Raw genomic sequence first — 15,596 nt, forward strand, 5'->3', positions numbered from 1 at the left:
ACACTACACTGTAGTTCTCTGCAAAAATTGTGAGATGCCACTCTAATTTAAAAGAGGGGTGTCTAACCTGTCCTGAAGAGAGAATTTCTAGGTGGACAGGCTAAGTTAATGAAGGTACCTTATTCTTGAGGTTTCTTGACTTTGAGCAACATTTCCTTCTGGGATTTTAGTCCATATCATGAAGGGTATGTTTATGGGCACTCATATTCTGGGTTAAACTAATTCTAGTAGCTCATACAACTGATACTAAGTGGGGACTTGTATTTAAATTCCTATTGTTATAGGCCTTTCTTTTTCATGTTAACCTGATATACTCGATTGTGGAGTATATACTGGTATAGCTTTTCATTGATTTCGTCTTAAGTCTTAACTCTTAGAACTTACTGGTTTGTAATGGTTCTGGAGATATTTATTTTTAGTTTCCGAATAAGCTACTGGGTCCCCGCTGGTGGGTGTCAACGATTGCTTGATATCGTCTTTTATGTAAGCATAGTCTGGACTTGTTTATGCTAGTTGGAGTCAGTTATTGCCTTATTTAGGGATTGAAAGATTTTGAGGAAAGGAGAGCTTCCTGTTATTTTAGATATGGATCGCGCCTATCTATTTTATAATTTTACCATGTCTTTTTATTTCTTTCTCATTGCTATGGTGCTATTTGGCGCTGATTAAGTACTCATTGGATGTTTATCAGGATCTTGTAGAACTTCATTCCATCCTATTTGTGCGAGGGAGGCGAGACACCGAATGGAGATATGGGGAAAACTTGGATCTGATGAGGTGTTCGCTCTTTGGCCATTTAATTAATGATGAAACTGACAGTTACAACTATTGTTTTAAACTTCAGTGATTATATAGAAAATAACCTAACTGTGGATTCTCCTGTGAATCTTTGGCACAATATTTTTCTTGTTGCAGAAGTTATTACTTTTCTAGGCTCTTTGTGCTGTGATCTTTTACTTCCTTCATTGATGTTTCTAATCTTTATCATATCTTCTAGGTCGAGTTACGTGCTTTTTGCTCTAAACATTCAGAAGCCCAGAGTGATAGTGGCAGTCAAGATACTGGAGATACTTCCTTGTCAGGTAATTCTGATTCCCATGTTAGTTGGCATCACTAGATTGACATTAACTGTAAATGAATCTCACAAGTTGGGAATTGGCGAAAGAAATGTTTATGAGTTGGTCATTCACATTGAAACAGCTGGCATGGATCTGAGGAAGCTGAATGATGTTGTGTTAGACGGAGAGGTCTTGCCAGATAATGGGCGAAATTCTGAGTCACATCAAGAAAATGGAGATGCACTACATCCTGCTGCTAATTACTCAACAAATAGGAATGATAAAGAAGATGTCAATGCCTATGCTCTCAATTTTACTATGATACTGAAGAAGGTATTGCGAGATCGTTTAGTGCTGGAGAAGATTCTTCTTCTGGTCAGTTGGTAACCTTCCTTTTCTTTTGCAGTTGATTGATCTTGGTAAAGTCAATGCTAAAGATGTAGCCTCAGAGATTGGTGTTTCGCCAGATTCATTGAACGCAATACTCGATGTAATACTTCAGCTCTGGTGACTCTGCCCTTTTTTCCCCTTAATTTTTCTGGTAACTTGAAAATGCTAGCTGAATGCTACTAGATGATCGCTGATTGACTGATGTTGGCTGAGAATTTACTTCTCTGGGTTAATCCGTTTATGTTGAAGTTCTTATATTATTTTTTATTCTGCCTGCTTACTTTCTCTTGATCCTATTTGTCTTTGTGCAGGATAATCACATGGTTCCTGAGTTACAATGCACACTACTCAGATGGTTGAAAAACCATGCTCATATTGGCAACTTACAAAAGACTCTGAAAGTAAAGATTAGATCACTTGTAGCACCGAAACCCGTGGCAGATGCTGCTGAAGGGGTTGGTACTGTTTCAACAGAGGAGTCTAGTATTTCTGATGCTGTTCCAATTAAATCTGTTCCACCTCGAAGAAGAACCAAAAGCAGCATAAGGAATATGAAAGATGACAAGTCATTCTCCTTTACGGACAAGACTAATGATGAGACGGCAGAGGGCGCTCTTGACTCATGTCTTCTTGTGGGGGAAGATCCAAATGGTACACACAGAGAGTCTTTGGCTGATGAAAGCAAGAAGGTATCTTTGTCATTTGCTGATGCTGCTTCATGCTGGAAGTTTTTAACTAAAAGTGAAGTGCTAATTTTGTGCATAATCATCATGTTTGTGTTGTAGATGTCAGATGTATTCACATATTCGCATCTGCTGTTGCAGAATATTAGTGTTGCATATTTCTCCTTAAAAGACAGCTTGAATGAATGGCACCATTCATGCAATCTACTCTTCTTTCTAGTGGTTGCGAACCTGGAATCTTCGTAGTTTGATATCCCCACTGTTCATTCTAAAGAAGAGTACTACTTACATTTGTGGTCATGCAGACTGCTTTTTTTTAATTAGGTTTGTATTGCTTTTAGTATTTGAAACTCAGGAAGAATGGATATTGCTTTGAGAACAGAACTTTTCCTTTTATTGCTAAAGTCATCCTGTCCATTTGCTAGTTGCTTCCAGAAGAACTCTATTTTATTAAAAATAGAATCTGTCACTTTATTTTGAACATGCCCTTTTATGTTGGTAGTATAAAAACTGTCAGGTTATACAACCACTTGTAGGCTTCCCTTTTACCTCTAAATGCGCATGGTGTTCCATTATAAAATTTCACCAATTGCCAGTATCTTCGAGATTTATATCTTCTGAAATTTGAATTATATCTTCAATTGTATTCATGGGCCGTGAATTAAGGTGATTTTTTTGGCAGAACTTTTATGTTGCTTGGTGTAACAATGTATCCTATTAAATTAATCTTTTAACAATTCTAATATGAAGACTCTTTTAACAATTCTAATATGAAGACACCTATATTTACACTGATTATTATTTTCGGTCATTTCAGTAGGCATTAGTTAAAACGTCAGAACTTTTACTTTTATGCTTTCGGTTGTGCAGATTTTGGTTGATCCCGAGCAGCATCAAGCTGATTCGCCAAAGGATTCTATTCAAATTGAAGGTACACTGGTTGATCAAGTGTTAATGGAATGTCGGTTAGGAGTTTTAACATGTTGAGCTCTTTTTTACAAGGAGGTTATGAATGTGCAAAATCTAATACATAAATGATGCATTGAAAAATTTAGAATCTATTTTTCACTATTATATTTTACAAGGAGTTTTAAGCCTGTGGTTGTAATGTCATTGATTCTTTTATTTATTTCTTTCTTTCCACTTGAATGCTTGAGTCCTTGGTCAGGATGTATGTTCCACATGGCCACTTTTATCAGGGCCATATCTGGCTTCTAATTTTACTGTGTTCTCTTTTGAACATATGGAAATGTTATTTTCAATTTCTTTTGTATCCGCGCTTCACTGGAGTTGGCAAGTGAACTGTGATGAGAATGTCCAAAGTTCTTGCATTGTTTGTATGGGAGTGTTCTAAGTTGTCGCGTTGTTTGTGATAAGTGGTCCAACTGCTCTTATCATTTGCAATGACAGATGAGCTGAGAGCTTTGGCGCAGAGTCTCTACGAAGATGGTCTAGATGGGGAGACTAAACAATCTCGGCAGATGACTAAATGTTCACTTATGTTAACGTAAGCTTTTATTATACCATAATTACCTAGCTATTTTTCCCCTTTATGTTTTACGGTTGTGTAAGACAATGTTTTTCCTTGGATTTCTGACACATTTCTGCATTTTGTTTTATAGTAATGGGGGAGTCAACCATGCTTCGTATGTACATCCATTTATCTACAGCAAAATGATGCAGACCAGAAGTAACATGCTTGATAAAACTCCGTGTTACCAGTCTGGAGGTATTTTCCTGTTTGATTCTCTTATCTATTCCCTGTCAGTTCAGGTTGTAAATAATGTGATTTGCAGTTCCGAAGGATCAGGAAGCTTCACAGTTAGAAGCATCTTCCAGTTCAGGCCTCTGTTGTAGTAACAACAACGCAAAAGCAACTTCTGAAGGCTGGACTTTTGGATGCAATGGAGTAAATCTTGATCAATTGGTCAAGGCAACGAATGTGGATATGCTAAAACTGTCTCCTGCAGATGATGTGGAAGGAGAGCTTATATATTATCAAACAAGACTCCTTTGCAATGCTGCTGCGAGAAAACGCATAAGTGGTCTCTACCCTGTCTTGTTTGCATGTCTCCTATTTACTGATTTGTGGCTTTTCATTTTAGGTGAATGCATACACGTGTGGTTGGATTCAAGTGGTATCTCTTTTAGATGTATCAAGTAATTTTTCCTGCCTTGTATTCTTTGGCCAGATGATTTGATTTCAAAGGTTGTAAAGAGTCTTCCTCAGGAGATAGATGCTGCCGGAAAACAAAAATGGGATGCTGTATTAGTTAGTCAATATAATCATGATATTAGGGAAGCGAAAAAGAAGCTCAAGCTGTGTTGGCTGCTGCAACTGCTGCAGCTGCAGCTTCCTCTAGGATATCATCAATTAGGAAAGATGCAGAATCTTCAGAACAGGAGGTCATAGTTCTGAATTCCTTGATTATGGATTTTTCTCTTTTTTCTTTTTTTTGTTAGAAACGTATTGTTTATTTTTCTATTTTTTCCTTTTAGGATCGTGCAAGGATTAATGCATCTGATATGAGGCCCGGGTTTTACTCTCAGCTGAATCGTCGCGTGAAAGAAACTCTTTCTAGGTCTGTTACTGCAAGGTCCTCATTTGATACAAACTCTGATTCTGCCCAGTTAGCTTCAGACTTCTCCAACGACCATCCTAGGACATGTGATGTATGCAGACGTTCTGAGACAGTTTTGAATCCCATTTTAGTTTGTTCAAGCTGCAAGGTATTTTGCCCTTAGTTACTAGTTTTTTGTGTGTCTTGTTCTAATATGATTGAATTTCTGCTTGCTTATTGAAGTATCTGAATTCCATTGTTGTTTCTTTTCGTTCTTTTTGGAACAGGTTGCAGTTCACTTGGATTGCTATCGTAGTGTTAAAAGCACCACAGGACCATGGCATTGTGAGGTGTGTGAAGACTTGTTTACTTCTCGAGGTTCTGGCGCTTTGGCAACAAATTCTTGGGAGAAGCCTTACTTTGTTGCAGAATGTGGATTGTGTGGCGGTACAGCAGGCGCTTTTAGAAAGTCAATAGATGGTCAATGGATACATGCCTTATGTGCTGAAGTAAATAATTCTTTACCTGTTGTGCTTGTTTATCACTATCTGAATTTTAGCCTTTCCATTCTCCTCAAAGTTCATGCTTTTATTTTGATCTCAATGTAGTGGGTGTTAGAGTCAACATACAGAAGGGGTCAAGTAAATCCTATTGAAGGAATGGTAAGTGCCATTAATCACTGTAGACCTTTGTTTTCCTTTGGTCCTCGACTGCCCTTGCGATTTTTTAATATGGACTCAGCTCTGCTACTTTCCAGGATACTGTCTGCAGGGGTGTTGATACGTGCACTGTATGCCGTCGCAAACATGGTGTTTGTCTTAAGGTGAAGACCATGAGATTTGTGATTTACCACACCTATTTGAAATTGAGATTTTCCTACAATGGTCCTGTTGTTGTGCCTGTCTACAGTGTAGCTATGGTCACTGCCAGACCACATTTCATCCTACTTGTGCTAGATGTGCTGGTTTCTACATGACTGTGAGGACTAATGGTGGCAAGTTGCATCACAAAGCTTACTGTGAAAAGCATAGCACAGAACAGAAAGCAAAGGTTTTATCTTTTGCAATCTTTTCATGCCACTTTATGCCTGATAGTTTGCAAGTTTAACATTGACTTTATGATTATGCATACAGGCTGCCACTCATAGGCATGGGATTGAAGAGTTTAAGAGTCTTAAGCAAGTCAGGGTAAGTGATCATGGGTATATTATCTGGATGATGTCTTCCCATTGTTATGTTTCATTTTAACTGTGAATTTAGGTAATTCTTTTTTTTTTTTTTTTGATTGGGCCAGTATAGAGGAAAATACATTATAACTGACACTGGTTAGGTGTGAGTCATGATATTTAAGTATGCAAGTAATTAGAAATACAAAGTTCGACTCACATTTCCAAACCAGGTGACTAATATAAACTCTAATTCACTTGGCGTCTGGTTAGAAATATTAGTCTAATCTAATTCTTATTTACTGTGGGAATGGTTTGGTGACGCTGCATTTGGAATTTCCCCTTAGAAAGGGCAATTAGTTCCTAACTAGATCCCCAATTCCTACAAAATAATATTGCCTTGTCATTGCACTCCTTTGATTGAATCAGCATCAAGGGTATTTTGAGGTCATTCCCCGCTGCACGTGTTTTGTTTTTCATTGTCTTAATAATACAATAATTTGATGTTTGTTGTGGCTCTGATTCATATAGGTTGAATTGGAGAGATTGCGTCTTCTATGTGAAAGAATTATCAAAAGGGAGAAATTGAAAGTAAGCTGACTACTATGTGGAGATTTGTATTTACTTCAACCCTGATGAAATGTTCCCCGACTCCATACTCTTATTCCCATATCTTTCTGTTCACCTTTCTTTTTCTGTTAGTTCACTGAAGTTTAGTGTAGAACTGGTATTTTCTTCGGCAAGGAGCTATTTGTTAGGCTTTTCGAGTACGTGCATTTAATTTTGCTTTTGCACTTTGCAGCGTGAATTAGTCCTATGCTCGCATGACATTCTTGCTTCAAGTCGAGACTCTGTTCTTTCTGCTTTAGCTCGTCACCCCTTTTACCAACCTGAAGTTAGTTCTGAGTCAGCTACAACCTCCATAAAAGGTTACACAGATGGCTACAAATCAGGCAGCGATATGGTGCAAAGATCAGATGACATAACAGTTGATAGTGCAGTTGCAGGTAAAAGGCGTGTTAAACTTCCCATGTCTGTGGAAAATGATCAAAGAACAGATGATAGTTCGACATCCCAAAACCTTTATACCCTGAAACCCATGGAGAGGGTATCATTTTCTGGGAAGCAAATTCCTCAGCGACTTTCTGCTGCATCACGGAATCTTTCGGATGATTTGGAAAAGCGAACAAAATATAGAAAAGTAAGTGTTACAATCTGTTGTTAATGGTCAGATCTTTATCCTGTCATATTCATTTATTTAATTAGGAATTTAATAGATTTGCGTTTTGACTCAAAGTAATTGCTACAGCACACTGAAACTTTTGAGAAGGAACTTATAATGACATCAGACCAAGCATCTATGAAAAATCAGCGGCTACCTAAGGGATTTGTTTATGTTCCTGGTCGATGCCTTTCCAAGGACAAGGAGACTGTTCCAGATGCATGTTCCCGAGAACCAATGGAACGCAATGGGTAGAGGGGGACACGTGATTTGGAACCGGCAACACCATCAAGACAACTAAATCCTGATGCAGGATGCATATCGGCCTTTTTGGCACATTTATATTTTTCTTGTCAATGAGGGCTGATTTAGTGCCAGGAGGACTGTTTCCAATGGGGATGATTGAAGTTTGCATTATTGTTGTATAGGCATTGTCAAGAGTACACTGTACAGTGGGGGGGGGGGGGGGTATCCCCGTTGCATGTATCTCCAGCGGCTTAGTTTGGTTGGCCACCGTGTAGCCTTTCCTTTCATTTTTTTTTTTCTTTTTAACCTTTTCTTAATTAAATTTTATTCTCTGTTTACTTTTTCCTGTTAGAAAGGGCAGTGGAGAGATCTGCTACATGTAATTGTATAAAGCCATCTGAAGGTATTGCCTGCTTATGGGCTTTGTAAAGTTGGTGTATATAGTAACTCAATTCAAGAATTAATGCAATTTGCCCACAGCAGTTTGATCAAACCGGAACCCCACCTGACTTATTTCTTGATTAATGATTCTATAATTAGGTGAATCGACATTTGCTTGTGTAGCTGCACGTCTGATTTTAGTTTGGAAATAATTTCAGCTGTTAATCCTACTGTCTCAGTTTTTTCTTAGTATGTTTTGTTTTGAGGCTGCATTCTTGTCTTCCAGCGTAGCTTTTTGCTTTGGACTAGGTCTTTGTTCATAAATGCATATAAAATCAGCATACACCTCAATGGTCGTGACTCGACATTTCATAGTTGAGATATTGGGTTCAAAATCAATTGGGTGATGTATTGAAAAAAATAAAACAAATATCAATTTTACAAATAACACATTTTATGCAGGTGTGTAATTTGAATTTTATTATATTTACTCAATTATTCAATAATAAAAATAGATTAAAAATTTTGATAAGAATAGATTGGGATAAGTACAATTTTGGTCCTCGAACAAAATTAATAATGCAGTTTTCGTTTTCAAATAATTTTAAATTATAATTTTAGTCTTCAAACTATTATTTTTTGACTTTATACTTATAGTCCTTCCGTTAATAGGAATGTTAAAGTTTAATGGAAGTTTTATTTGAAGAGAAATATAGTCATTTTTCTTCTATTTTGTGTTATTTTTCAAGTTTCGATCTTATACTTAACCCCCTCTTTTTTTTCCTTCAAATTTTAAAAGAAATAATAAACAATAATTTTTCTATATAATCTTCACAAAACCTTATCAATAACCCGCCTTGTGTATAACATGTGTTTTTTCCAAAATATCGGCTCTATTATATTTATTTTATTTTCTTTATAATATAAAATTTATCATATTTATTTTATTCATAGATTAAAAAAATTAAAATGAAATAACGAAAAATTAAAGTTTAGATTATATAGAAAATTTGTTAGATTGTAATTAGACAATTATGAGTGGCCCAAGCCCACAAATAGAGGTAGTTGAAAGTCCAGTTTACTGGATCTGTAATTAGTGGAGAATCATATGTGCCTATTGGGATTTTTCCTTATTGGGCCGAACCAAATAAGTTGAGGGCCCATTTAGATGTTTAATCTTATTAAGTATTTAAAAGAAAATTATTATTGCAAAGCCGAGAGCGAGTCGAGTAGCGGGGGCCAGCGAGTCACAGGTCGGCAGCGGAAAAGCAAAGGGACTTGTTTCAATTATTGGTCGGAGGGAACCCGTGATTAATCAATCAATCAATCGTAGCTTAATTCCTGATTTTCCGATCAGAATCGTCTGAATTTCAGTAGAGAGGTAAGGCTGAGGTGGAATGGATTTGAGCGAGCTGTTGGCAATCTTCGGACCAGGCGTCTCCGGCGCGGTGTTCGGCACAGGTTGGTGGTTCTGGGTGGATGCAGTTGTTTGCAGCTCCGTCAAGATCCCCTTCGTCCACTATCTCCCAGGTAGTTGTTGGCAAATTATACACTGAAACTAAGTCGTTGTTTATCTTGTTTCGTGCAGTTTTTTTATTTTATTTTGGGTTGGTAGGGATTTTTGCATCTTTGGCTGCTCTGATGTTTAATTGTGTGAGGAAAGAGGATATTGATTACTCGCCTTATGAAGAGGGTGAGTGGAGGTTAGTACCACGTTTTCTTTGTTAAGCACACGCATAATGATCTTGTTTTTGTTGTTATGGTTTATGATATTTCTGTTTAAACAGTAAATCTTTTGGATCTTCAGAAATAATTTGAATACTAATAAGAAAAAGAAAAAAGATGAGGGTGCTGATATGATTAATGAGAAAGGTGAAGTTAAGGAAAATTGTTTCTCCTTTGGTATAATGGTAAAGGTTGGGATTTTGGTTGAGAGGTATGTTTTTAATTAACTAAAGGTGTTCTTGGTGTAACCTGACCAAGTTGTAATTTTGTGTTCCAGTGACTAAATTATGTTTTGGGTCAGCGATAGCTAGACATTTTATATCATCCTACAGCCTAGGCTACTGAACTAAATGTGCATTTGGGATTCTTGGTTGGCTTTGTTCCTAATAAGTTCTTTGTTGGACTGGTTCGAATTGGTCAAATGGTTTAAGTTGTGAATATGTTCACATGCATATCCATTTGAACTATCAGTTTGGTTGTTGAAGATCATATGGGTAGTTTTGTGCTACAAAGCCATTGCATATTCACAGGAATTTAGTATAAGCATGCCTGAATCAGTTACCTGCCTGTGATTGTTGGGCAGGGCAATATTTTGATGGATTTAATTCTTTGGCTTGTTTACCTATTTCTTAGAGATCTTTGTTTCTAGGAAATTTTGGATCACGTTCATCTGAGAAGTAATAAATTGATGCTATTAAATCTTGATTGGAGTCCACATATTAGAAGGTGAAAGAATGTTTCAAATTTAATAAGTTATGCACGTATTTTGCTCCATTGGCTCTGGTTGCTGCATCTTCAATTATAGTTACATTGTCAGTCAGCTGTTCTAGTTTCTGAATTTGCAGGTTGAAACTCTGGCTTTTCATTGCATATGTTGTGTCCTTTGTCTCATTGGCTGCTTCGGTCGGTCTATTGATACAAGATGCATTGGTAGAATCTGGTCCTTCAGCATGGACAGGAGTTGCAGGAGTTCTGCAATGTGTATTTGTTCTAATCAGGTGAGCCTCACTCCAAGTACCAAATATCATTTCATTTTAATTACCAACCAATAAATGTGCGACCTTAGCAATTGTTTTATTCTCTTTATTTGAATTTTCTATGCAGTGGCCTGATTTATTGGATTTCTCATTCAGAATAGCCTGGCATGTGCAACAGTCTGCTGCTGGTAACCTGTGATTACTTGTTCCGCCCAATTGTGTGTTGTGTTTTTCTCACTTTGCTGTTGCAGGATGGCAATTGCCTCCACCTGTTTATTAATGTGAACAAGTTAAAGAAGCAAATCAAGTGGGTGTGAATTTCTTTTGGAGGAGAAGAATCATCGAGTTGATGTAAATTATAAGACAAGGTTTTTAACTCATTGATGAACACATTTCCGCCAGTGACTTTATTTGTATCTTCATTTAAATGGGAGGCCTTAGTCAGAAATGACTATTTTCTACCATACATTGACTAAAGAGCAAATTTGAGGGAAAAATATTTCAGGTTAATCCCACAAAATTGCAAATTTCAGTACTGTGTCTACGTAGAAGCTTTATCCAGTGGTAGATGCAGCATCACTAAGGTACACTTATGCAATGACCGATGCCCACAGAAGTACAAATTTCAGGATAAGAGCCAAATCAAGATTCCCAGCATAGAGTTTGACAGGCAATTGTATGATTATGGTTAAATTTGATTTAAATTGGATTCGCAGCGGCTATATTTCATTTACACCAAGAGAAACAAATCTGCGCCTCGTTAACTCCGCGATCAAATGGTTGCATAATTGGTCCATTTCATCTTCTGCTGTTAAAATATAACGGCTGAAGGCTGGTAGTTGGTTGAACTGTTGAAGGAGGGAAAAAGACTCGGGTAGGATTTCAAACTTTAGTCCTGTAAGATAGGCTTATTGTAGCCGGAGTTTGGGGAATATTTTGCTTTGAGAAATTATTTAGAGTCTACGACAGATCATGAAGTTGGCAAAACTTGCCTACAACCACTACTGTGTATTATATATAACACGGAGAAACTTGACTGCTTCCAATATGATCATTGTTGTCACTGCTTGCCGTGGTCGCAGGAGAAGAGGATGTATTTGTCCATGACGCGGCTGCACTCGATGCATAAAACCACACTAATGTTCCTCTCGTAACTGCTGGGCAAAATGAGTCGAATGGGAGGGGTATCGACGATTTGAGAACTGTCGAAACACTCCTTGAATGTTACATCAAACTCTTTGTTTGCATTCTCCTTCAATGCTTCGATGCACCTTGTCATTGTAGGAAGCATGATATTTCCATACCCCGTTAAGACCAGTTCGTTTCCTTTGAATAGGGATGCCCATCTACCCATGATCTGGTCATAACTCAGAAGTTTTGTGATGTCCTGCAGGAGTGGATCTTGATCTTCTCCAACTTTACCACTTCCCAGTCTGATCCTGGAACGCTTCATGTGCTCAATTCGATTCCAGAAAAGCGATATCGTGTTCACATCTCCCAAGATTTCACCGAGCTTTTCGTTCACAATCGAGTTGATTAAATTGTTCATGTCTTGCTCCTTTTGGTTGCTCCTTCCTGCATATAACATCTCTAGTGGGATGTGTCCCGCCTCCTTCACTTGACGAGTCGAGCTGACAAAGTTGCGGATCCATTCAACATCATCTCCTCCATACAGAATGACGTACTTTCCCTCCTTCACCTGAGTCACCACCAAGAAAGAAAGAAAAACTAAGGGGCACAAACGATGCGCCAGCCAATACACAAGTAGCACATGGTTTAAGAACATATCTAAGGTTTAGGCATGTCATGAACGATCCCTTGGTTCTACAGATTCCCCCGGGGGGTGTCCATGTAAATATGAGTGCAAGGAACAGTTTTATTTCCTGAAAACAGGATTTCTTTTCCTAAATCTCAGGGATGGCAGTGTTATGAATTCGACATGCCTGCTCATTTCATACCAATGTCCACATAACTGCTTCATGTTGCTAAATCCGTGTAAGAAAAAGAAAGGAGAAAAAAAAAAAGCTTACCCAATTCTCAATTTCATGGTGAAAGCCATTGACAAACAACTCAAGCCCCGAGACCCCATCCTTCCAGAGAGCTTCTTCAGTGGCCTGCGAAAAAGGAAATGCCCTATTTTGCCATATCCATATCATATCAATGGCATTTGTATTTACCACCATTCCCTGTGGATCCAACACCATAACAATTGGTTGATCCTGGTAGTGGTACTGCTCCCTGATGAGTTTTATGACAAGTGGATCAATCTTATTTGGGGCATTTACTGAGTACCATTGCATTCTAGTCCTTTTGTTCTCCAAGATTTTTTCCATATCAGGTGTCATCTTGTTAGAAGGATCAAGAATGGGGATCCAGACCACTTCATAGTGATTTTCTGCTGATGTTTCATGCATCCTGGATTCTTTGTAAATGGCAGAAAGAATAACCAAGTCCTGATCCTCATCAATATCTAATCCTGATATAAGCAATAGAACAGTCTTCTTCCTTAGGATATCAAGCTTGACCTGAATAAGTAATGCAGGCCTGTTAGCTCTTGCTGCAACTCAATTGGAACAATGGAAGAAATAAATCGTGGAAAATGTTCTAAATTAGATACAAGACAAATTTTTTTGAATAACTTGAAGGTATTATTAGCATGTTTTAACCAGAAAATGAGATTGACTCTCCCCTAGAATCGTAAATAACACCACATGAATCATTAAACAATTTTATATGGCAACCATTCAATATCTCATACCGTTGTCTTATTAGAAGCATCATACAAAGGTTGCTCCTCTTCGTTGGGGCATAATAAAACTTTAAGAACTTCCAAGTTATCTCTAGGTGGGTACCGAGTAAGAAAGACCAGTGCGTCATAAGCATCCTTCACCTTCTTCTCCTCTGCATCAAGACTCAAGAAGAACACTTAGTAACCTTCATTTTCATCATCATCAATGCATATATGAATTTGTTGAACAAGTCAGTAGATAAATGTGTGTGCGTGAGTATGCATGAGGCTCACCAATATGACTGCGGAAAAAAGTTAATTGACTCTGTAAATGTTCCTTCATGGATCCCATTTTGTGTCCCAATGAGGATAGTTCCCACAGCTCAGTCGTTGATATTGTCCTGAATCATAGCATCAGAAGAAGAATGAATTAAAGAAGCAATTTCTTTCCGAGAATTACTGATTCTAGTTCCTAAGGCTTCCTTAAACCTTGCTTATATAGTATTTCTTTTATTTATTTTTTTATGCAGTAGACCCTACCCAAAAGTAACAACGACCACACTTAAAAAATTGTTGATGGTGTAATCAGAAAAAGAACTTACTCAAAACCTATTTTGGTATTCAGCTGGGCAGAATTTACAGAAGCAACGGCACCCCTGATGGTCCAGTAAGTGGCTGAGATGATGGCATCAGTGGCAACCGAAGATGCTTTGACATCAAGGGAAGAAGACACAGACAGTAGCTCTGTGAACTCAATGACGCATTTGGCTAGATTCAATATCGACTTAATGAGACTGTTGAGAGCACTGACCCGGGATTTTAGCATGTCTGAGTATTGGCGAATATCTGCCATTCCCTTGAGGATTGCCATTTGTTCAGGAAGATTATTTGATAAGTAAAGCTCAGTGAGGAGCAAACATTCGCCATAATTTAAAGCCACAGCAGCTAGTGATAGCACCAACTTTGCCTCCCATGAATAGCTGGATAAAGATTTCAACAAGGACATAGTTTTTGAATGCGTATCGACGTCATCAGAGTAGGCTGTCTGAAAGAAGCATAACAATCTCAGAAAGTGCTGATTTATGCTGTGAATCTAATATGGATATACTTGCTATCTAAGAAGTTTTATGCATTCATTCTTCTAACCTCAATGGAGATTCTCTTAATAATATCAGACAGGCCCTTGAACAAGTCAGAATCACCATGTTGCTCGTGTTCTTCTTGCTCAGCTGCTGGAGTACCCTACATCAAATTCAGAAAACGAATAAGCTAGCATACCAAAGGAATGTAATAAATGATGGATTACTAAGTAGACAATCATATCCCAGATTAACTTGTTAAATGACCACAAATATGTAACGTACAGACATAATGTAGCTAATCCTACAGCCCGGCATTTCTTTTTACCTCCTTGTCCATGCTTGTTGCTCCAATGTGCTTAGCCTTGAACAGGAACACGAGAGGAAAAGAGATAAGGAGATAGGAAGAACACATGTACTATGAACTGATACAAGTCCAGTATCTGAATCCTAAAAGATGTGTTCTGTTTACCTCTGCAGCCATTGCCAAGTCGAAGATCTCCTCAGCTATCTCTAAAATCAGCTTGCAATCAACATATCGCCCATCAGGAGCATGAGTTTCCTGGACTTTTCTTACAAATGTACTGTCGTCAGTCATAAGGTGTAGCGTTCTTTGCCCTTTTTTCATGTTTGCCAAATTAAGGCAGGAAAGCAGAGACGATTATTTACTGAAGATCAAGTTGTTTCACTTCCTCAAGCAATTCTGAATCTTTAAATAAACCTCTTGAAAATGGAATAAAGTGAGTTTCGGATGCTGAATAAAGAAAAGTATTGAATCAACTTCTTTGCTTCATATCAAATTAAAGTTCCTCAACATTAAGATGAACTACAAGATTTTGTTATCGCATCACTCTCCAGCTACATACCCCACATATTTACTGGAGCGCTTCAAGCTTCTCCAAAAGCTTCCATAACACCCTGTTCCTTCAACTGTTCTTAGGTGGTCCCAACTAATATTGAAGGAAACATTAAAACTTGTTCTTAAGGGAAATTTTCTGCATCCTTGAAGAATGGAAGTTGGAGATGTTGGAATTAACACTGACATTGTTATCAGAGCTTGATCCGGATCGAAATCCATGCGACCTCCTTGGTCGGCCGAGCTGGTCCTCCAAGTGGTTCGAGGTCGCTACCTCTCCCAAACTAGTGATTAGACCCTGAGAAAAGAAGCAGATTGTTAGGCTTGTTGGGGTGGTCCCCAGCTAAAACCCTCCGATGCTTAAGTCAATGTTTGGTTCTGAGGTCGTAAAAGTAGGTCGCTAGCGAGCTAAAGAGCCGAAGCGACAAGTAAGTAAAAAGTGGTGAAGTCAACATACCATTAATGCACTAATTGGGGGTATTTATAAAGAAGCTGGGGGTTTGGTTGGTCCAATGCGCGCTCTCC

At 38.0% G+C, this 15,596-nt stretch overlaps 3 protein-coding genes across 3 annotated transcripts in view; 2 read left to right on the forward strand and 1 right to left on the reverse strand.

Moving 5' to 3' along the window:
- Positions 1-7,818, forward strand: part of LOC105176443 — a 10,930-nt gene extending 3,112 nt beyond the window's left edge. The window contains 20 exon segments of the mRNA XM_020691362.1: positions 692-777; positions 998-1,082; positions 1,201-1,391; positions 1,465-1,548; positions 1,760-2,137; positions 3,002-3,062; positions 3,542-3,638; positions 3,754-3,860; positions 3,928-4,176; positions 4,324-4,434; positions 4,437-4,543; positions 4,631-4,861; positions 4,980-5,201; positions 5,301-5,354; positions 5,450-5,515; positions 5,602-5,742; positions 5,826-5,879; positions 6,389-6,448; positions 6,660-7,058; positions 7,167-7,818. Of these exon segments, the coding sequence (XP_020547021.1) occupies positions 692-777; positions 998-1,082; positions 1,201-1,391; positions 1,465-1,548; positions 1,760-2,137; positions 3,002-3,062; positions 3,542-3,638; positions 3,754-3,860; positions 3,928-4,176; positions 4,324-4,434; positions 4,437-4,543; positions 4,631-4,861; positions 4,980-5,201; positions 5,301-5,354; positions 5,450-5,515; positions 5,602-5,742; positions 5,826-5,879; positions 6,389-6,448; positions 6,660-7,058; positions 7,167-7,334 (2,951 nt within the window). The 3' untranslated portion in view covers positions 7,335-7,818.
- Positions 8,926-10,872, forward strand: LOC105176457 (transmembrane protein 50 homolog). The gene is made up of 4 exons (XM_011099270.2): positions 8,926-9,236; positions 9,322-9,409; positions 10,277-10,429; positions 10,536-10,872. Exons 1-4 carry the CDS (start codon positions 9,104-9,106, stop codon positions 10,567-10,569), a joined length of 408 nt encoding a protein of 135 aa, XP_011097572.1. The 5' UTR covers positions 8,926-9,103; the 3' UTR covers positions 10,570-10,872.
- LOC105176450 (protein SIEVE ELEMENT OCCLUSION B) lies at positions 10,652-14,890 on the reverse strand. Its single transcript, XM_011099258.2, has 8 exons — positions 14,688-14,890; positions 14,544-14,579; positions 14,283-14,378; positions 13,739-14,181; positions 13,431-13,537; positions 13,167-13,309; positions 12,439-12,933; positions 10,652-12,107 (listed from the first exon to the last, which is right to left on the reverse strand). The coding sequence occupies exons 1-8, from the start codon at positions 14,841-14,843 to the stop codon at positions 11,469-11,471; spliced, it is 2,115 nt and encodes a 704-aa protein (XP_011097560.1). The 5' UTR covers positions 14,844-14,890; the 3' UTR covers positions 10,652-11,468.

This window comes from Sesamum indicum, linkage group LG2 (assembly GCF_000512975.1).
Source record: "Sesamum indicum cultivar Zhongzhi No. 13 linkage group LG2, S_indicum_v1.0, whole genome shotgun sequence".
Classification (NCBI taxonomy): Eukaryota; Viridiplantae; Streptophyta; class Magnoliopsida; order Lamiales; family Pedaliaceae; genus Sesamum; species Sesamum indicum.